Genomic DNA, 20,416 nt, shown 5'->3' on the forward strand with positions numbered 1-20,416 from the left:
TACAATAAATTATCCGGAGTGGTCTCCTTTATTATTACTCCATGGTGGCGTATGTGTTTTTGGCGCAAAATTTTGAATACCACGTAGCTTAAAGACGATTTCTTATTGGTCGGTCCCCTAGCGAGGGCGTCGCGTACTATAGTCCATTTGCCATTTGAAATTTTCGCTTCTCTATCGAGTATTCGAGTTTCGACATTCTAAGCTTAGGTTTTAACGGTTTTTTCGCGATATAGAAGACCGCGGCTGTAAGATTTTAATCGCGGTTAATTTTAGGTTTAAGTCGCGACTATTAAATGTAATTTAAGTTATTATCGCAATCATCCGTGATTTGAGCATCGTTACGAGTAAGTATTAATTTAAAGCATTTCTTTTTTGCGCGAATCAACAAGTAAGTCGTTAGGCTTAAGAGGGCAGCGTTTTGGACGAGAGAGAGATGAGAGCGGGATAATTTTTTTTCTTCGACCCGGGCCGGGTCCGTTTTCCGTTTAAAATTTAGGCGCGGATTATATTATTTTTCTATGTGGGTTTATTTTCCCTAATTTAATTTAATATTGAAGCTAATTATGCCGCTGTACGGAAAAATTGTGATAATTAAGCGAACTGGTGTTGATGGGACCACATTCCCTCTCATGGCCCAATTATGTTTGTTTGGAAGGTACGTTAAGAGTTAACTTTTCTTTGTAGTCGCGTAAATAGTCGATGTAATGTCTGATAATTAATTAATCAGGGATCACTCTTGCGATATTCGTGTACAATTACCAAATGTTTCTAAAAAACATTGCGCAATCGTTGTGGGAGATGATGGGAAGGTTTCTGTAAATGCCTATAATAGAACATTGATTAATGGCGTAGAAGTTAATGGCCGGACTGATATCAATCACAAGGATATCATGACTGTGTCTGATAGATCTTTTCGTTTTGAATACCCACCCAACTCGGTTTTTAGAACATCCACACCTAGTACTCCGGTAAGGTTTCAAATAAGGTTTGCCCCGACTGCATTTATACATGTAATTAAACCAAATTTCAGCCCCCCCGTACTAGTTCTTATCTTTTGGGACCATCTTTGGAAACCCCTAAGGATACTTCCCCTCCTAAAGCCCCAGCTTCCGCGGGTCGTACACCGCGTCCTAAAGCTATAGCGTTAAAACCAAGTAGAAAATCGAGAGTATCTTCACCAGCTGCAAAAATGGGTGGTAAAAGCAATCAAAATAAAAAACGTCAATCAGAATCCCCTAAGCCTGAAACTCCCGCAACTGGAACTAAAAAACGGAAGATAATCAAATCCCCAAAATCAGTTAGACAAGTAAATTCAAGAAGAAAGAATGTTTCATTTGGACCTTACCTTAGTCCGGAACGTTTTGACTTGAATCTTCCCGCCAATACGCCTGTCAAAAAGGGAACCACGCCTAGACGAGTCTCTGAACCGCCTAAATACTTTGGTTCACCCATGGTTTATTCATCTGGCAGAGTTCATCAGGCTAAAAGGAAACAAAGTTTTAACGTTACTCCAATACTGGAAGAAAGGGTAACTAAGTCACCAGCCTCCGCTAATAGAAGGAAAACTTTGTCACCTGGAATGAAGAACTCACCTTCTCAAAAAACCCCATCGCCCAAGAGGAAGTCTTTGCCTTTACAAGTTTCCCCTGATAAGAGTATTTTTTCTCCTGAATCAAGTTCAATGCATCTGTACTTAAGTAGTAGCTCAGATGTTTCTACAGCCAGTACACCAAGATCTAGAAGAAGTACTCCAAGCCCTGTTAAGAAGGGTTCAAAGACACCAAGCCCGGCCAAGAAGGCCTCAAGGACTCCCAGCCCGGCCAAGAAGGTTTCAAAGACACCCAGCCCGGCCAAGAAGGTTTCAAAGACACCCAGCCCAGCCAGGAAGGTTTCAAAGACTCCCAGCCCAGCCAGGAAGGTTTCAAAGACTCCCAGCCCAGCCAAGAAGGTTTCAAAGACTCCCAGCCCGGCCAAGAAGGTTTCGAAGACTCCCAGCCCGGCCAAGAAGGGCTCAAGGACTCCCAGTCCAGCCAAGAAGAGCTCAATATCTCCGAGCCCTGTTAAGAAGGTTTCAAAGACACCCAGCCCGGCCAAGAAGGGCTCAAAGACGCCCAGCCCAGTTAAGAAGGATTTGAGGACACCAAGTCCAGTTAAAATGAGTCCAAAGACTCCAAGGTCAAGCAACAAAGCTCAAAGTTCAGCTAAAACGACTCCTGGAAGGAAAACTACACCGAGGAAAGTTTCCCCAAGCCCTAAAGCATCTCGGAAAATACCTACACCCAAATCTCCAGATAGCAAGAAAATCAAGGCATTGGCTGCTATTCACGCGTCAAAATTGAATAAGAGTAAAGCAAAAACGCCTATTAAGAAAGTAACACGAAAGTTGGCTACGTCAATGTTAAAAAAAGGATTACCATCAAGAAGAACGCCCAAAGTCGCTAAGAAGTTGGTTAAGTTGGCCATTAATAGAAAAATAGCGCCGGTTCAAAAGAGAAAACCCTTGGTACGTCACGTGACCACTAAGGTTAAAACTGCCGAAGTGAATGAAAAAAGATCTACATTGGCAAAGAAAAAATCTTTGAGCGTTTCCGCCTTTAAAACACCAAACGTAACCACTGATGTTTTTGTATCACCATCATCTTCCGCGAACGCGACAAAAGGCGGACGCAATAAGGGAGCCATGATCTCAAGATTCATCAAAGATCAAGCTAAGAAGGAAGGTGGTAAATCGCCAAAATCAGGACCAGGATACGTGGATCCAACTGGCATCAAGAGATTAATGAGAACCTCGGGTAAAACTCCCAATTATACTAACGTCAGGGGAATGAAAAGATTATTTGGATCGCGTCCCTCACAAACTGTCGACTATTCCGATGTTGACGGTGTTGATGAATTGTTGAAATCACCAGAAAGAAGTGGTGAAACTTCGTGGAGAGGAAATAGAGTAAACACCTCGCTTAATAAAGTTTCTGGTTCCCCAAAACCCACTACGTCAACTAAGAGTAGTAGACGATCTGGAGGTTCAGATATTCAGGAGTTACTGAATTCGTCGCGTCGCAGTTTGAATGACGAAGAAATTGCTCAATTATTTAGTTCACCATCAACTTCAACTTCAACATCCACTAGCCGTACAGTTTCTCCAGTGAAAACTTACCCTGAAGGGTCGTCTAAGAGGAAATCTGGAAGAGCTTCAGCTAGCGCTTATGTTAGACCAATTGGCATCGCTACACCCATTAGAAATTCACTTAATTCACCCACTTTGACGGCCTTGAAAGTTAAAAACAGTCCAAATACCTCCAAGACTAGATCAAAATCAACAACACCGATAAAACCCAGTACTAGTCCAGTGAAGGCCCTGACCAGAGCGCATCTTCGAAGATCTGGCAGTATTGGACGACAAAAAGCAGCCAGAGATGCCTTAGACGATATTATGTCCAACATAGAGGATCAAGTATCCCCAAGGAGAAGGAAAAATTTGAGTCCTGAGAAGAAATCAATCTTGCCTAACACCAGCAAGGTCATCATTACCCAAAATTCAGATCCTCACGACATCTTGGAGAAAACGAAGGTTCCGGAACCTGCTAAACTGGTTGTTTTCTACTTGGTCAGTCCCGAGACGATAGCCTCGACATCTACATCTGCTGGTCCATCAGCCTCGATATCTACATCTCCTGGTCCATCTACATCTGCTGGTCCATCGTCCTCGACATCTACATCCGCCACTCCATCAGCCTCGACCAGTCGAAGGTCCAAAAGAAGCGCCAGTCCTTTACCAGTTTCCCCGCCTAAGAAGATCCTCATTTCGCCGGCAAATGCGACCCCACTTAAGAAAGCGAAACCCTGGGAAAGTCGATCTTCTAGAGAAACCACTTCAACACCCATTCAGCAGGGAAAAGTGAAGAAAACGCCTACCATATCACCCGTATTGTCTCCAAAAACGACTCGCGGCAGTAGATCCATGTCGACCAAATCTCCATCCACCAGTTACCAACAAGACATAGAAGACGACATATCTTCCATTAAAAAATCACCCGCCATAACCAAGAAAACTGTCACACGTGGACGCCAAGCTAAAGCTAAGAAAACCGCGAGAGGAAAGACGGTATCCATTAATGCTTCTGATGAGGATACTACTAACATATCGGTGGTTTCAACAGCGTCTTCTCGTAGCAAAACCCCATCACCTCCCAAGAAGGTGACTCGTGGAAGGTCCAAGAAATCGGAATTGAGCTCAACCTCTATCGCCACCTCACATACTAAATCACCATGTCCGGTTAGGAAAACTCGTAGTGGAGCTAAAACCAAGAGAAACGCGTCAGTCGACGTTAGTAACTCTTTGCAATCTGACTCGGTTTCTCAGAGTCCATTGAAACGAGCAACCCGGACCAAGAAGGTCATTGTTTCGCCTAAGAAACAAACACCAGTTAAAAAAGCCACTAGAGGTTCTGGAAAGAAGACTGTTACGCACTCTCCTAAATCAGAGAGTCCAGTTGCCGCGAAAAAAAGTACCAGAGGAAAAGCCGCGACTAAAAGTCCCAAAAAGTCGCCGCCTTCTCCTGTTAAGAAATCAACGACCCCCAAACGAGGCGCTGGAAAGAAAGCTGCTACGGAATCGCCTAAATCGGAGAGTCCACTTGTTGTAAGAAAGGCTACTAGAGGTAAAGCCGCTGCGAAGAAACAGGTTTCAAGCCCTAAAAAATCACCATCACCATCACCATCTCCAGCTAAGAAAGCGACTACCCCCAAACGAGGCGCGCGTGGAAACAAAAAGGTAGTTGTTTTTGAAGCAAGTCCAAGTCCAACTCCGCCAAGGCGAGCTAAAAGACGCGCTCAAGAAGTCGCGTCCCAATCACCCAAGAAGGCAAGAACCACGCGAGGTGGCGGAAAAAACCTTGTTGATAGTACAAAAGAAGACACTGAGGATGAAGAAGACCTAATTGAACAATTGAGGAAGGACAAGGCTAAGACTAAGACGTCTTCGAGGAAAACCGCGACTAAGGCTGCCAAGAAAGCTCCGGCTAAACGGAAAACAACTGTGAAGAAGAAAACTGGGTTGAGCCCTGTAAGAGAGGAAGTCTCCGTGAATTCTGATGCTTCAGGAGGTAAATCAGTCGGTGGATTTACAACCTTAATTTGTATCTTAGTCGTAATTATTTTAAATTGACGTTTCAGATGGAGGGAAAAGGAAAAGTCCTGTCAAGAAGGCTAAGAAAGGCCAATCGCCACCAAAATCGCCCAAAGCTAAGAGAACGTTACGGTAAATATATATTTATATTGGAAATGGGCAGACCCTCACGGGAGCCTTTCACTCTGTGAAGTTTGCCGCCATTTTGGTGAAAAGGGGTTAATTTTTCGTATATTTTTTACAGTTCCAGAAAATAAAGGAACAGTTTTGAGACTTTTGACAAATATTAAAAACGTATTAAGAAAAAAAAACGTTTTTAATGTAAATAATCGTATCGTACTTGTATTTTCATTTAACTTCTTTTTCTACTTTTTTTTTTTTGTGTGTGTAAATTCCAATTTGGAAATTTAAGTTCCCGTGTTCACGGAGTTTGAAAAAAAATTAATAATATTAATATTAATATTAACATTAACATTAACGTTCTCTTCTTATCATCAAATGTAAATTCGACATAAAAAAAAAGTCACGGGTGCCTTAAATGTTTCACACCAACAAGTTTAGAAATTAGAATGCATACATTTTTCTCTTTCTTTTTCGTTTTTCAAATTTTTAACATTTATTGGTATCTTTTAGAAATAATAGTTTCAAATATTCTTTTGTGTATATGACGTCAATAAACAGATTATAAAATAAATGTTCTACAATTTATTTATTTTATTTTATAAGTTAAGTTTCATTTACATAGAATTTGTTTGTAAAAAAATGTGACCCCTTTCAGCTAATCTTTTCATAATAGCTGCGATGTTCTTGCAGTCGTCTATAATTAAATGAGTTGAATTAAATTGGGTAACTATTTAAGTGTATTTATCGTTTTTTTAATTAACCTATTCCGCTGTGCAGACGCCCTATTGGATTTATTCCTAATTCTTGATTCATAAAAGTAAGATTTTTAGGCCATGTACCGGTAACAGCCGCGAAACTCTGTAAAAACGTCATTAGTTTTGCCGGTTTAATACAATAATTATAAATTTTTAGTAATTAGTAATGACCTTTTTAATGTTAATCCATCTTTTGAAGTGGTTTGGCAGTGAAATATCAAAATATTTGCATTGTTCAGGTAACCTGTGAATGTAGCTTCAAATATTAAAGTTTCGTTACTAATACTTATTAAAGGTTTCGTGTATTACATCGTATAAAGGTCCCAATCACCGCATGTTACAAAAATTGATTTAATATTGGGATTGGAGAGATTTTCATTTTGATACCAATGATTAAATTTAGTCAAAACTTCTTCTAAATGTGGTTCATTGTCTATATTATCTTGAATAATACCTGTTAGCTAAAATTTGTGTTTAATTAGTTGTACGTGAGACATGCGCATTACTGTTGTACTATTTATTCAAACCTCGACACAAAATGATGATAATTCTTTATTTATTTTAGGCTTAACGTAAGTGTGAAATGTTGATTCAATGTCAAATGTCTTGCCATTCAATTTTAAAACTGGAAATTCTATTATTTCCTATGACCAAAGAATTGTTCGAATTTTAAAAAAAGTACGCGGCCAAGTGGCGCAATCACATTCAAATTACGTCTAAAATTCCGGCATCACGTGACTAGAGCAGGGTCATTTTTGAAATTTTAGTTTTACCTGAGGTTTTGGAGTGTAAGGGATGTCACACGTTGCTTCAAAATCTAAAATGAGGAAATAATCGTAATTTTGCTGTTTAATCGTATAGTTAGTCGCGAACATCGTTCGTTTCCTGTTGCAGCAGTTAATTAAATTATTATTAGCACCGCGAAGGCGCGATGTTATAAATCTTTGATAAGCATGCTGAATAAGCCGAGGCTTAACGAGTAATTTGGATTTTTTGGAAGTCGGCTGCAATTTACAAGGTAATACAAGTTTTTGTAGCGGTCTTATATTAACTAACGGTGTGTACATCGAAATACAGCTAATATTATGTTAATTTAACTGTAAAATCGTGAAATGCTTTGACGAGCAAGATAAAAAGCGCCGACCTAAGTTCGAGCAGTAGACGCTAAGTTAGTATCTCTTCGACTGGGGCTGTACATAAGGATAATTTAAAACAGTACTCTAACCTTATCGTTTGAAAATTTTAGTTATTGTTTGTAAAATAAGTATTTGTCGAGCTTTCTTACTTGTCGGAATGATTAGTGATCCTTTACATTTTACTTTAGTAGTAACGTAACTTGAGCCTTCTCAGTTCAATTTTGAACTTGTAACTTCAAAGCCTTAGCCTTAGTCAGTAGGCGGCCATTTTGGGTATCATATAGTCACAATAGTCTTTGTGACGTCACTCTAGACCCACTGCTATTTTATTCTTTAGGAACCTTGACTCTAGACCTACTTAGATAGATATATTAATCAAAAATTGATACGCATTTAGACTTTTATTAAAGCAATCAAAAGTTCCAAGATTGGGTAGAGGTCTTTTACAAATTATTTTATTTTTAATTAAACCACTTGTACATTGGAAAGATTTTGTTTCATAGCATTTAGTTTAATTCACGTAGTCTTTAAGTGAGCTTCTGTCCTTGAAGACCTAATACTTCTTTGAAACATTCCTATTAATATCAATTCTAATTAGTTTTAATTAAGAATAAAACTGGCGTAGGAAAAAGAGGAAAAAAGGCTTACAATGGCGGATTTCAAGTGTTTCGACATACTTTTAAGCCTAGCCATTAATTTCTGTTCCGAAGTGGAAACAAGTTATAAAAAAATATTTTTTATAATTAAACTTAAACACATTACTTCGTCCGACGCGTATTTTTCCAAAAGCGCCTTCAGGTCCTGTTAAATTTAATAATAATTAAAAAATTAATCAAAGAATTCCATTTTAAGTCATAATTGAAATCAATTTACCTCGTCTTTCTCTGGCAATGGACAAATATTCTTGCTCATTATTTCCGTTTTTAAATTTTCCGCTTCTTCCGCCTAATTAAAAATTAATTAATCTTAATTAACACACTCCTAAACCCGTTCCGTAACATTTTTAAATGATCACTTACAGTTACGGAACCTTTTCTAACCATGCAATCTTTGAACTCGTCGATATGATCTAATTCATTTAATAATTACGTAAAATTACTTAACGGTTTAAATTAGTAAAATTACCAAGTATTTCTTACTGCATAATTCTCTCAAGTACTTGTACATCGCCTTTGGTATTTTACTAACAATTCCTCCATCTGCCACGTAACAAGTACCTAAAAACAAAGCCAAAACAATCCAATTAAAAGTCGTGAGCTTCATGGTTACTTCGTGTTTCTGATAAGGAATAGCCCATCTTCACCCTTTTATATGCAGACCTTAAAATTATTTTCTTGATGCACCGTTTTGATGAGAAAAAGTTTAATAGTGTCAAGCTTGTTTGAAGCATCCACTATGAAAGGCTAATATTACATCGCGTGGTAGTTGAATATAAAAAGTCCATCTTAATTATCGCTAATTAAATATGGATCCTCAACAACGAGGTTTCTTTGCTTTAAGAACATTAGTGGATTCGAATTTTATTCGCAATGCGAACGCGATGTATAACCACTTGAACAAATCATTATTATTTTATTTAAATTAGATTTAATTGTATACCATCCTGACATCTGAGTACATTTTGATAATTATAGTTCATTCTTTTAACGATATGCCATCCTAACAGCTGAGTACATTAAATTCATTATTTTTAATGTCTTATTAAATATTAGCCCCATAAAACATTCATGAAAAATATTTTTCTTATTAAATATTCATGAAATATAAAGGGTGTTTATAATAAGTCTAACATAAATTAAGGCTGGAGATGTTCTTTGGGAAAATGTATAATTTCTATCTCCATTTTGTTTACCCTAAGGGACACTGTTTTCGAGTTATGATTTGATTTAAGTGTTTTAGGGATGACCCCTTAATTAAATTAGTAATTAATTATTGTCTAAATAAGTTTCTTAATTAAATTTAAGGGAACATCCGTAAAATACTAAATCCAATCTTAACTCGAAAACAGTGTCCCTTGTGGCAAACAAAATGGAGATAGAAATTATACATTTTCGACCCAAAATTGATTTCCCAAAGAATTAACATCCCCAGGCTTAATTTATGCATGCAGACTTATCAGAAACATCCTGTATAAGCAGGGAACCATCATCATTCCGTTTTCCATTGCGTAGAAATAGAGGGGGGGAGGGAGCTTCGAGATATAGTAAACACGTGGTTTCGTCAGTAAATGTATATTAAGAATTCGTAGAATTTATATTCATATTTAATCAGCTTTAATTAAGTATAGTGGAATTTGATAAACTTCCTCCGGTTAAGTGCCTTGTTTTGCTATAACTTAATAAATATTTGAAGCCATTTTAGGTAATTACTTAAAAAGGTTAATTGATATGTTGACATCATTAAGGATTCGTGGTCAGCTTAGCAAACAAATACGAGATGATTGTTATTTTAGTTTTTAGTTTTTCTCTGACATAAATATACCTTAATTATTTTTTTTTTGGCCTCCCTGAACCCCTACTCTGAAACGTCGTAACAAAATTTGCAATGGAAATAATCCCTAATTGTCCTCTATCCGTTTACATTAATTGAATTAAATTGAATTAAATACTTTGGCGCAAAACCCGTTCATGTTTATTGTTTAACCAAAATTATTCCTCTGTGAGAGAAGCCAACTTACAGGCTGAAAGTCTAACCTTAGTTTCCCATAGTACGCCTGTAAAACGTTTTCACTGCTGAGCACCCATGTATGATTTTTACAGAAAAGTAACGCATATAATTAAAATGAAATACTGGTAATTATGATAAGAATTATTTTATTTAATCAGCAATTCTGAACGATATCGTTGTCTACATTATTTTCTCTTACTAATCAATCTTTCATCATTTCTTGCAAACACGCCTAAATATCAAAATAATTAAATGTAATTAGTAATTAATATATTATGATTAATTAGTAATAATAGCTAACCCCGGCGGCTCTCATGTATTTTGTAAACAAAGTCATTTTCTTTGTAATAGCCTAAATTTAAAATTATATTAAAAATAATTAAATATGTCAAAATAATTTCACGCTAAATTTAATAATTAAAAAATAATTATAATAATATTAATACTTCGTCCTTTGAAAGCTCTTTAAGTCTTGCTTCCATTTCCTAAATATTAAAATTAATTAAAATAGTTTAATCGAGTCGTATTAAGCTGATTAAGGGCATCGGTTCAGTTCAGCTGCTCTCCCATTGAGAACTGAATTGAACCGATACCAAAATAATTAAAATTATTTGTAAGGGTAAATTACATCATCCGATTCCGGTAATGGGCAGATTTTGATGGAGTTGAAATCTTCTACTAATTTGTTGGCTTTTTCCAGCTACGCCGTTAATTAAATCTAATTTAATTAATTTAATTATCGTTTAAAACTAAATGATCGTCGTTACTTTAACGGCTCCCTTTTTCACCATGCAATTTTTAAACTCATCAATACGGAAACAAAGTGAACGCATATTTGGATAAAACGACTTTGGAAGATTTTCTAATTTGAATAGAACTTTTTTAGCGCATTCCTGTAATGTACTTCGTCTAAATTAGGACATTTTTGACTGGCAATATTGTTTAAATATATATTACAATAACGTTTCGAAGATGTTTAGTGAAACTTTTGAGTCGGGCCATAAGTTTCTGGCGTTTAAATATGAAATTAACGTCATTTTATTAATAAAAATTCGATTTCATTTCGTACTTGATTATTTCCTAAGGCTGCTAATTGTTCCTTCATTTTCTGTTTAATTGTAATTAAAATTAACGCTTTCATTATGAAATAGCGCTAATTAATTAATTAATTAATCTTACGTCATCATCTTCGTCAAATGGACAAACTTTAAATTCTTCCATAAATTCTTTTTTCAAACCATCAGCTTCCTCTTGCTAATATATTAATAACTTAAATGAATTTATTTTAAATTTTCCACGAATATTTTAATGAATTTTCTACAAACTGTGAACGCTTTTCTTTCAACCATACATTCCAAGAATTTATCCATTAACTCTATTAATTAATTTATGGATTTAATATTTAATGACTTTTTAATCATTAAACGCCACGTGACTTTAACTTACCGCATGCTTTTCTCAAGAAAGGGTAAAATGATTTCGGGATTTTATCAGTTATGCTTTCACCTTTTACAAAACTGATTGAAATTAGGCACAAAATTACGAAAAAAATTGCAGATTTCATCTTAATTATTTTTATATCGACTTTGCTTTGGAGTTTACGTAATGTTGCCTAACCGCGAATAAGTGCCTCGAGATTGGAGAAACATTGTATGATATATAGGGTATCTTATTTATGTAAATTATTAATTGTGTTTTTCATTGTTTTATCATCGGTTTCCGGTTTAATTGAAGTCAAACATGCCATATTTCTGATGAAATTTTCCCATCCTTTAGTTATAAAGCGGCTGAATCAATAATTAAATTACTTATGCTATACTTATTTATTGAAAATTAATATGGTGGTTTGTTAAATCCAAGGTTAAAATGTTATTTGTTAAATATTTCCGTGATAACTACTGAATCCCTGAGAAATTTAGCTGGATAAATATTTCTTTGATGTTAGATTAATATTTTAAATGTCAAATTTAATTAAGGTCAAATCAATTAAAATTTTCATTGACATTTCATCTTCCCTTTACAATTCCCCTATAGTGATAAGATTGAATTTGAGAGTGCCGTGATTGGTTGTAAATGTTTTGAAGCAGACGACGTATCTCCGGGGTTGTTGCTGCCTGGACTACGGACTCTCTCTGGAGGGAAGGGCAGGCTCGTTTTTTTCACGCTTAGAAAATCATCGTAAATACTTAAATGTAAGTAAATAATGTAAGATAATAATCAAAAAAAGAATTAAAGATGTTGTTGTTGTTGTTAATTGTTACCGTGGCTTGGTTACAAATGTAATATTACGATAAGCATATATTTAAAAAAAATCAAGGCATGAACTTGACCCCTGCGTAGTGCACTGTGCATACGCGTAGGCGGATAGGGAGGGCAAGCGACCTTTAAAAAACGATGTACAAAATTTTTAATTTATGCTGTGTGTTTTTTATTAATTTTAATTACATTAAAAATTATGCAAGCTTATTAAGAAATACTGTAATATTTTGCAATCACGTAGACCCGTTTGTTTATTTTAAAACGAGTTCACTTAAAACATTGCACCATTTTTATAATATTTTCTCTATTACCCACTTTTTAACAAAGATTATCACGTGAAGTACATCAGAGACAGTTAATTTATCAAATTGTCTTATCAATTTTAAGTATTTGACAGTCTCAGATTACCGCTGTTTATTAGATCAAACAGTTCATTATACTCCTTAAAAATTTTCCCTAACCCAAATTGAATGGATATGATCTTGCACCACATAATGTGTAAATTATTTAGTTTAATATTGTGTTTAACGCGTTTTGTGACAAAACCTTTAGCCTTCTTTAAACGCAAAATGACGTCACCCGCGGACACCCTGATATTCCCAAACAAAGACGATTTTCAAGTTAGGGTTTTGCAATTAAATGACGGGGAAAATTTGGAATCTGCCGTTTTTCGCTTGCAAAAAGGCTGGACGGTCCAATTTCGTTTGGGCCCTTCTTTATTCGGGAAGAAAGTTCAATTATTCGTCAATCATCCTAAAAATCCTGATGACAAATTTGAACGAAATCGGTACCAGGAACTTATATGGAAAACTGAAAGTTCCAATAAAGCGGATGACACTGCATTATACGCACCTTTCGCTATCTCTAGAGTTGGCTCGTTTCACTACTATTTTACCTGCGATAAAAGGTAACAATTAGTTCGGTATTTTTCGAATATAGTGGTTATTCAAGTTATAATTGGCATTCTAGTCAACAAAATGGTAGTGGATATCTCCTAGTTGATCCCATATTATCATATGGAGCGAACGAAACATTGTCTTTGGATTGTATTCAATGCCAAACGTATTTGACAAAATCATTAGGCACTTTTGACGAATGGGAAAATAAGCTATTAGTTGGCAAAGAAAGTGGATATAACATGATTCATTTCACTCCTATTCAAGAATTAGGCGATTCTCAATCTTCTTACTCTTTACGTCACCAATTGAAATTAAACCCTTCTTTCAATACCAAAGATCAAAAGTATAACGTGAAAGACGTTGCGGTGTTGATTGAAAAAATGAGAATGGAATGGAAGGTTAATTACTATCCATTAAAATTAACTCGTCGGTTTAATTTAAATTAATGGGAATATTATAAATTTAATATCAAGGTTATGTCCATAACTGACGTAGTTCTAAATCACACCGCAAATGAAAGTCCTTGGTTGGAAGAGCACCCTGAATGCGTGTACAATACTCTTAACTCTCCTCATTTACGTCCGGCATATTTGCTGGATAGAATCCTCCATCATTTTGCCATAGAAATATCAGAGGGCAAATGGGTCAATCGCGGACTTCCCCCTATAATAGACCAAACTGGTCAACTGGAAAAGGTCCGGGAAGTCTTGCACCAACATTTTTTACCAACTGCTAAGATTCACGAGTTGTTTATGATGGATGTTGAGAAAGTTGTCTCTGAATTTCGAGCTAAAGTCAAGGAATTAAATGGACCCAATGAAGGAGGTCGTAATAACTTAGTAGTCGACTTGGTTCAGGACACACTTTACCGACGTCTTCAGAGCACGATAGACTTTGAAGTTGCTCTTAAAGTTTATAACGTACAAAGGTACGCCTGTCTGTTGTAGTGTTTGAATCTTAACTACTATAATGTTTAAGTTATTTTTTTTTTCACAAGAAATGATGCCAATTCGGAGGAAGACAGGGTTGAAAAATGTTGCCAAAGTTTACGCGAACGTTTATACCATTTAAACTCTGAAGCTGAGAAAGAAGTCAATATTCATTTAGGTGCAGCGGTCAATAATGTTATAGCTGGAATGAATTATCAACGAATTGAAGAAGGAGGGCCGAAAGTGAAAGAAGTTTCCGAGAAATATCCACTTGTATCGCCGTATTTCACTCATTATGGGCCTGATTTAGAACTTGATGAAGAGGAAAAGTTGATGTACTCGGACAAAGGTTGCTATTTGATGGCTCATAATGGTTGGGTCATGGGAGACGATCCATTAAGGAATTTTGCCGAAAAGAGTTCAAACGTTTACTTGAGAAGGGAATTGATATCTTGGGGGGATAGCGTCAAATTACGTTTTGGACAAAAACCCGAAGATTGTCCTTTTCTTTGGGAACATATGTCCAAATACGTCCAAGAAATGGCCACTGTTTTTCACGGTTTACGACTAGATAATTGTCACAGTACTCCCTTACACGTAGCCGAGGTTAGAATTGGAAGTAATTAAATTAATTACTTTATAATGTAATTAACTTTTACGCAATCGACTTTAGTACATGATGGATTCTGCTAGAAAAGTCAGGGAAAATCTATACGTTATCGCGGAACTTTTTACATCAAACGAATCGGTTGATAATATCTTCGTCAATAGATTAGGAATTAATTCCTTAATTAGAGGTAAAATTAGATGAGAAATTAATTAGAATCTGGATAAGGTTAAATTTTATTTAATTATAATTTTAGAGGCAATGAGTGCGTATGATTCGCACGAATTAGGTAGATTAGTTTATCGTTACGGAGGTGAACCGGTTGGAGCTTTCATACAACCCATTGTTCGACCTTTAACCCCTTCCGTAGCCCACGCCATATTTTTGGATGTAACTCATGATAATGAGTCGCCAGTTGTTGTAAGTGATATTAAAAGAAGAGTTCAGATAACATTTCATTGTACCTTAAAAGAACGGCCTTTTTCTAAATATAAAAGGGAAAATATCAAAATCAATAAATTATCTCTTATTGCAAAATAATTTGCATTCAATTTGTCTTAAAAACGAGGACTACTGCGCCGCCATATTTCTTTAGTGGCGACTGCTTACGTGCGTGATCGAGTTGGCCATACCTTACCCTTACCACCCACCCCTCTCAGGCTGTGAGAATTCAACCAATCATTTTAGGGGTGGCTATCAGACGTCACTAAAGCAATGGCGGCGCCGCAGTCCTCGTTTTTAGGACTGATTAAATGCTAATTAATTTGTAATAAGAAATCATTTATTTTAATTTTAATATTTTTCCTATTATATTTAGAAAATGGCCGTTCTTTTAAGCTATATAATGTTGCGTTACATGAACGTTTCTTTAAACTGCATTGGATTTTCAACATTTCATTCTCGGTTTCAATTCCTCATAGAAACGTTCAGTTTATGATTTACTACCTACCGCGGCATTGGTAGCCATGTCGACATGCGCTACCGGCAGTAATAGAGGATATGACGAGCTTGTACCACATCATGTAAATTACTTAAACGGTTTATAATTAGCCTTAGATATATTTAAAACCGTCATTAATTTTGTTTTAGATTCACGTAGTAACTGAAACGAGATCTTACGCGTCTTGGAGCAAAAACGGCTCGAATTCAAACAAATCGGTTAATATGAAATCGGGAATAATAGCCGGGAAACGCGCTTTAAATAAACTTCATCAAGAATTGGGTGCAGAAGGGTTCAGTCAAGTAATTTAATTGTTAAACTTAATTTGGGAAAATAAGTTTTAATACAATTTTTGGATTTAATTAAAAGATCTACGTTGATCAAGTAGACGAAAATATTGTCGCTGTAACTCGACATTGTCCAGTGTCGCATCAATCGGTCATTTTAGTAGCTAGAACGGCCTTTTCTATGCCGAATAACCCTAAAGAAACGGGACATATCCCTCCATTATGCGTCCCGGGGATTGTGGAAGAGATTATCTTCGAAGGACGTTTGGTCTCTAAGTCAAATTCCACCAATAAACCATTCAAGCAAGACGAAGACGTCATAAATGGTCTAACCGAGTACCAATTAGACATGAGGGAACATATTAAACTCTACGAAAGCGATATGGTTGAATTAAACAACAATGGAGATCGCAGTGTCCAGGAAGTTGATTTCACTTCATTTCCGCCTGGATCCGTGGTGGCTTTTAGAGTTTCTTTGAATTCGGCTGCCAGAGGAGCCATCTTGAAGTTGAGGACGTGCGTAGCCCAGTTTGGTTACCGAATGAGGTCTTACAGCGGAACTGGAATTCGTCCTCAAGAGAATGACTTTCATACAATCGTTGGTCATCTCAATTTGGCTGACCTTAACAGAGTTTTGTTTCGTTGTAACCAAGAAGAAGCTGATGAGGGTAAAGGAGGTGGTTCTTATAATGTTCCTAACTACGGAAATCTAGTTTATTGCGGATTTCAAGGTATTTATAATACTTTTACCACCAAAATGGCGGAACGAATGGCTTCGGAACTAGCTGTGGACCTAAGTACCTAATAATTTTGTAGGTGTAATGTCAATTTTGGCCGAAGTTCGACATATTAACAATCTGGGTCACCCATTATGTGAAAATCTTCGACAAGGTGATTGGCTACCCGGTTATTTGGCCAATCGTCTTGGAAATCATCCTTCTACTAAAGCTGTACGTTAAATTCATATCCCCCCATGATAACCTCTCAAAATTGATAACGGGACATCGTTGTATTTATATATATATAGATTGGGGACTGGTTTGAAAATGTTTTTAGACATTTGAAAGATATCCCTAGATACTTGATCCCATGTTATTTTGATACCATTGTTACCGGTGCATATAGTATCTTACTGTCAGCGGTTTGGGAACGAATGTCCGAGTAAGAAGCGGGTTTTTTTTTTATTTGGGATTATTCGCGACGTGTTATATCGATTTATTTCGTTAGATTTGTGGCCGAAGGATCTGATTTTGTCAAAGCATTAGCATTGGGATCCGTTGCCTTAAGTGGTTTCGTCAAAAGCGCGTCATTACCCCCGTTATCTTCGCGTTTAGCCGCCCCATCCCCGCCGGTTTGCGTCAACGAGCAAACTGGGAAGAAAGAACAAGTTTGCACAACTTTAGCAGCTGGTAAGTTCATTTTTAGGGTAAATAAACGTTAATTCATAAAAATTAAGCTCTTATTAGTAATATATTAACTTTATTTTACTTAAAAAGTACATTAAATTCGATGATTAAAACGGATTTAGATTATTAAACGGCGTTTTAAGTAACCAAGGCTTAAAAAAAAAAAAACAATTTTCAGGCCTACCACATTTCTCAACTGGTTACATGAGAAATTGGGGTAGAGATACGTTTATCTCTTTACGCGGTTTGTTCCTAATTACGGGGCGTCATCAAGAAGCCCGTTATATCATCCTCGCATTTGGATCTTGCATGAGACACGGATTGATCCCGAATTTGTTGGATCGTGGATATAACTCTAGATTTAATTGCCGCGACGCTGTATGGTGGTGGTTGCAATGCATTCAAGATTTCTGCAAAGAAGTGCCAAATGGAAACTCTATCCTTAAAGACGATGTCTCCCGAATTTTTCCCGAAGACGATTCGTCTCCCAAAGAAGTTAACGCTCACGTAAGTGTCCATCATTGGGTTTCTTGGTTTATAAATGATACGCGAGTTGTTACAGATCCAACCTTTGTACGATGTGATCCAAGAAGCGATGCAAAGACACTTTCAGGGTGTTAAATTTAGGGAAAGACACGCTGGACCATCATTAGATAGCCAAATGAAATACGAAGGGTTTAATAATGAAATTGGCGTTGATCCAGTGACTGGTTTCGTTTTTGGAGGAAATGAACACAATTGCGGTACTTGGATGGATAAAATGGGGAGTTCGGATAAAGCGGGGACTAAAGGAATACCCGCCACACCCAGAGATGGGTCGGCCATTGAATTAGTCGGTCTTTTAAAAAGTACCTTACGATGGTTGAACCAAAGCCATAAACAAGGACATTTTCCTTATAATAGCGTACAAAGAATTGAAAATGGTACGGTTATTATTTCAATTTAAACGAAAAACGTTTAAAATCGCGAGTATAATTGCTTGGTTTCAGGCCAAACTGTCCTGGTCACTTACGAGCAATGGGAGGCGCAGGTTCAACAAAACTTTGAAAAATATTTTTGGATTAACACTAAACCAGTACCTGAACTCGAACCAGCCCCTAAATTAATTAATCGACGAGGAATTTATAAGGATTCCGTTAATGCCACGCAAAAATGGGCTGATTATCAATTTAGACCTAATTTTGCCGTAGCCATGGCTGTTGTGAGTTCAATTTTGATTTATTGGGGTAATTAACAAACTAAATGTAGTTGTTAATTAATATTAACAAAGGCACCTGAGTTGTTTACTCCCGAAAATGCTTGGATTGCCTTAGAAAATGCCGAGAAAATTTTAGTTGGACCTCTGGGAATGAAAACATTAGATCCATCGTAAGATTTTTGAAATTTAAGCTATTTTAATGTTAGGAAGTAAGATTTTTTTTACATAATTTTAATTTTTGGGTTTAATTTTAATTAGCAGTTGACTAATATATAATTTAAATTAGCCTTATTCCTGATCAGCGCCACTTACCCATAGCGGCGACTTTGAGAACTACTGTAAGCGGCAAGCCAATCAGATGTCGCTAAAATCTGATTGGCTTGCCGCTTACAGTAGTTCTCAAAGTCGCCGCTATGGGTAGATGGCGCTGATCAGGAATAAGGCTAATTAGTAGTAGCATAAGTTTAATTTAAAATTTTGTCAATTTTCTAAAGGGATTGGGCTTATTGCGGTGATTACGATAATTCAAATGATTCTCATGATCCGAAAGTTTCACACGGTCTTAATTATCATCAAGGCCCCGTAAGTATCTACAAATTAATTAAATTAATATGAAACGTTAATCTCTGTTAAGGGCGGGTTATTAATTATTATTTTAGGAATGGCTTTGGCCTATGGGTTTCTACCTGCGTGCCAAAATCTACTTTTCTCATAAATTGGGTAAAAATATGGAAGAAACCGTTTCTTCCGTGAAAGAAACGTTGGCCCGTCATTTCAGAGAGATTCAGTCTTCCATTTGGAAGGGTTTACCCGAATTAACAAATTCTAACGGAAGTTATTGTAAGGATAGTTGCCCAATTCAGGCTTGGAGTCACTCGTCTCTTTTAGAAGTCCTTCACGATTTAGATAAACTCTTAAATGACAGCAAAGATATCGTGAATGGGATTAATGGACATCCTTAAGTTGATTAAAATATAATTAAAAAGGCAATGAATATAAAATAGATTTCTAACAGGATTAAAAAATATAGATATATGCTAAGTATTTACTTTAGGAATAAATTTAAATATTAAGTTTTTATTACGTTATATTTCATATCTCATTAATTAATTAATTGGTTGGCTCTCTTATATGCAAAATAATTATAAGTTTATCTTTAGGGTAGGGTTTTGGGCTTTAATTTAGTTACTAATTATCGTTTTAATTACTATCCGGTGAGTCTGAGTTTAGGCTTAAAAACATATAAGCTTAGAATTATCCAGTTATTAACAGGAAAAGGTAAGGTAACATAACATTGTACCTTTTTAGGCCTTTGTCTAAATATAAAAGGAAAAAATATTAAAAATAAATGATCTCTTATTACAAAATAATTAGCATTTAATTAGTCTACTCTTAAAATCGAGGACTACTGAGGCATCCGCCATTGCTTTAATGTCGACTGCTTATGTGCGTGATCGAGTTGGCCATATTCAGGCTGTTAGAATTCAACCAATCATTTTAGCGGTGGCTATCAGACGTCACTAAAGCAATGGCGGCGCAGTAGTCCTCGTTTTTAAGACTAATTAAATGCTAATTATTTTGTAATTAGAGATAATTTATTATTATTTTAATATTTTTCCTGTTATATTTAGAAAAAGGCGGTTCTTTTAAGGTATAATGTTAGGTTATCTGTTTAAATTGAATAGCTTTTACTTAATTTTAGACTAATTTTTCGTCAGTTTACATTTGAGTTTAATCAAACTAGAGTTTATTTTCAAGGATTGTTAAGTTTAATAGCATTTTTTTTACACTAGTTTAAAGGTTTTTACTACTAGATATTTTTGTAGTCAGTTTGCAGCCTTAAAAGGAACTAAATATATAATAATTAGTTCCAACCAAGATGGTTGTTCCTCCCAAAGCTTATGTTACGTGTACCTGTTTAAATATAATAATACATTTTTCCAAATGGAAAGATAGATACTGCTAGAAAACATTTTAACTCTCTCTGATCAGAGAAAAAAGTGATATTTGTCCTAAAAATCACCAAGAATTAAAAAAAAAATGTTTTAAATTTTTTAAGATTAAGGAGAGTTTTTAAATAAAATT

The 20,416-nt window shown here is 35.9% G+C and overlaps 5 protein-coding genes across 5 annotated transcripts; 2 read left to right on the forward strand and 3 right to left on the reverse strand.

The window, feature by feature from the left end:
- The first annotated feature begins 178 nt into the window (after nucleotides 1–178).
- LOC149654786 (uncharacterized) lies at nucleotides 179–5,819 on the forward strand. The gene is made up of 6 exons (XM_089846427.1): nucleotides 179–344; nucleotides 558–655; nucleotides 728–968; nucleotides 1,031–5,102; nucleotides 5,173–5,257; nucleotides 5,370–5,819. Exons 2-6 carry the CDS (start codon nucleotides 564–566, stop codon nucleotides 5,380–5,382), a joined length of 4,503 nt encoding a protein of 1,500 aa, XP_089702553.1. The 5' UTR covers nucleotides 179–344; nucleotides 558–563; the 3' UTR covers nucleotides 5,383–5,819.
- LOC149654787 (ERI1 exoribonuclease 3-like) lies at nucleotides 5,816–6,888 on the reverse strand. Its single transcript, XM_089846437.1, has 6 exons — nucleotides 6,777–6,888; nucleotides 6,531–6,647; nucleotides 6,313–6,464; nucleotides 6,175–6,247; nucleotides 6,010–6,106; nucleotides 5,816–5,942 (listed from the first exon to the last, which is right to left on the reverse strand). Exons 1-6 carry the CDS (start codon nucleotides 6,876–6,878, stop codon nucleotides 5,863–5,865), a joined length of 621 nt encoding a protein of 206 aa, XP_089702563.1. The 5' UTR covers nucleotides 6,879–6,888; the 3' UTR covers nucleotides 5,816–5,862.
- Nucleotides 6,889–7,573: 685 nt separating this feature from the next.
- LOC149654788 (uncharacterized) lies at nucleotides 7,574–8,402 on the reverse strand. Its single transcript, XM_089846438.1, has 6 exons — nucleotides 8,279–8,402; nucleotides 8,159–8,208; nucleotides 8,013–8,084; nucleotides 7,902–7,940; nucleotides 7,788–7,838; nucleotides 7,574–7,714 (listed from the first exon to the last, which is right to left on the reverse strand). Exons 1-6 carry the CDS (start codon nucleotides 8,400–8,402, stop codon nucleotides 7,667–7,669), a joined length of 384 nt encoding a protein of 127 aa, XP_089702564.1. The 3' UTR covers nucleotides 7,574–7,666.
- A 1,479-nt stretch (nucleotides 8,403–9,881) lies between these two features.
- Nucleotides 9,882–11,515, reverse strand: LOC149654789 (uncharacterized). Its single transcript, XM_089846436.1, has 10 exons — nucleotides 11,253–11,515; nucleotides 11,132–11,181; nucleotides 10,986–11,060; nucleotides 10,876–10,914; nucleotides 10,764–10,814; nucleotides 10,574–10,699; nucleotides 10,435–10,506; nucleotides 10,253–10,291; nucleotides 10,108–10,158; nucleotides 9,882–10,038 (listed from the first exon to the last, which is right to left on the reverse strand). The coding sequence occupies exons 1-10, from the start codon at nucleotides 11,368–11,370 to the stop codon at nucleotides 10,009–10,011; spliced, it is 651 nt and encodes a 216-aa protein (XP_089702562.1). The 5' UTR covers nucleotides 11,371–11,515; the 3' UTR covers nucleotides 9,882–10,008.
- Nucleotides 11,516–11,861: 346 nt separating this feature from the next.
- Nucleotides 11,862–20,395, forward strand: LOC149654790 (glycogen debranching enzyme). The gene is made up of 19 exons (XM_089846426.1): nucleotides 11,862–11,998; nucleotides 12,618–12,972; nucleotides 13,035–13,362; nucleotides 13,438–13,892; nucleotides 13,962–14,499; nucleotides 14,567–14,690; nucleotides 14,757–14,920; nucleotides 15,421–15,522; nucleotides 15,590–15,742; nucleotides 15,810–16,458; nucleotides 16,544–16,677; nucleotides 16,755–16,888; nucleotides 16,955–17,136; nucleotides 17,312–17,640; nucleotides 17,696–18,056; nucleotides 18,123–18,334; nucleotides 18,404–18,501; nucleotides 18,826–18,913; nucleotides 18,991–20,395. Exons 2-19 carry the CDS (start codon nucleotides 12,635–12,637, stop codon nucleotides 19,291–19,293), a joined length of 4,692 nt encoding a protein of 1,563 aa, XP_089702552.1. The 5' UTR covers nucleotides 11,862–11,998; nucleotides 12,618–12,634; the 3' UTR covers nucleotides 19,294–20,395.
- Nucleotides 20,396–20,416: the final 21 nt, after the last annotated feature.

This window comes from Phalangium opilio, unplaced genomic scaffold, assembly GCF_054372755.1.
Source record: "Phalangium opilio isolate 3A_F unplaced genomic scaffold, DU_Popi_V2 ptg000079l_1, whole genome shotgun sequence".
Classification (NCBI taxonomy): Eukaryota; Metazoa; Arthropoda; class Arachnida; order Opiliones; family Phalangiidae; genus Phalangium; species Phalangium opilio.

Coding starts and splice junctions, on each gene's coding strand:
- LOC149654789 (XM_089846436.1), bottom strand. CDS start 11,370: ATGAAATCTGCAATTTTTTTCGTAATTTTGTGCCTAATTTCAATCAGT. Junction 10,915..10,985: donor CATTTGACGAAGATGATGAC/GTAAGATTAATT, acceptor ACAATTAAACAG/AAAATGAAGGAACAATTAGC. Junction 10,507..10,573: donor TGAAAAAGGGAGCCGTTAAA/GTAACGACGATC, acceptor TTAACGGCGTAG/CTGGAAAAAGCCAACAAATT.
- LOC149654790 (XM_089846426.1), top strand. CDS start 12,635: ATGACGTCACCCGCGGACACCCTGATATTCCCAAACAAAGACGATTTT. Junction 14,500..14,566: donor CTCCCTTACACGTAGCCGAG/GTTAGAATTGGA, acceptor AATCGACTTTAG/TACATGATGGATTCTGCTAG. Junction 16,889..16,954: donor GTTTGGGAACGAATGTCCGA/GTAAGAAGCGGG, acceptor TTATTTCGTTAG/ATTTGTGGCCGAAGGATCTG.
- LOC149654788 (XM_089846438.1), bottom strand. CDS start 8,402: ATGAAGCTCACGACTTTTAATTGGATTGTTTTGGCTTTGTTTTTAGGT. Junction 7,941..8,012: donor CATTGCCAGAGAAAGACGAG/GTAAATTGATTT, acceptor TAAATTTAACAG/GACCTGAAGGCGCTTTTGGA. Junction 7,839..7,901: donor AAAAATACGCGTCGGACGAA/GTAATGTGTTTA, acceptor ACTTCGGAACAG/AAATTAATGGCTAGGCTTAA.
- LOC149654787 (XM_089846437.1), bottom strand. CDS start 6,878: ATGTTCGCGACTAACTATACGATTAAACAGCAAAATTACGATTATTTC. Junction 6,648..6,776: donor CTTACACTCCAAAACCTCAG/GTAAAACTAAAA, acceptor CTTTGGTCATAG/GAAATAATAGAATTTCCAGT. Junction 6,107..6,174: donor GATGGATTAACATTAAAAAG/GTCATTACTAAT, acceptor ACGTTTTTACAG/AGTTTCGCGGCTGTTACCGG.
- LOC149654786 (XM_089846427.1), top strand. CDS start 564: ATGCCGCTGTACGGAAAAATTGTGATAATTAAGCGAACTGGTGTTGAT. Junction 656..727: donor CAATTATGTTTGTTTGGAAG/GTACGTTAAGAG, acceptor TTAATTAATCAG/GGATCACTCTTGCGATATTC. Junction 5,103..5,172: donor GAATTCTGATGCTTCAGGAG/GTAAATCAGTCG, acceptor TTGACGTTTCAG/ATGGAGGGAAAAGGAAAAGT.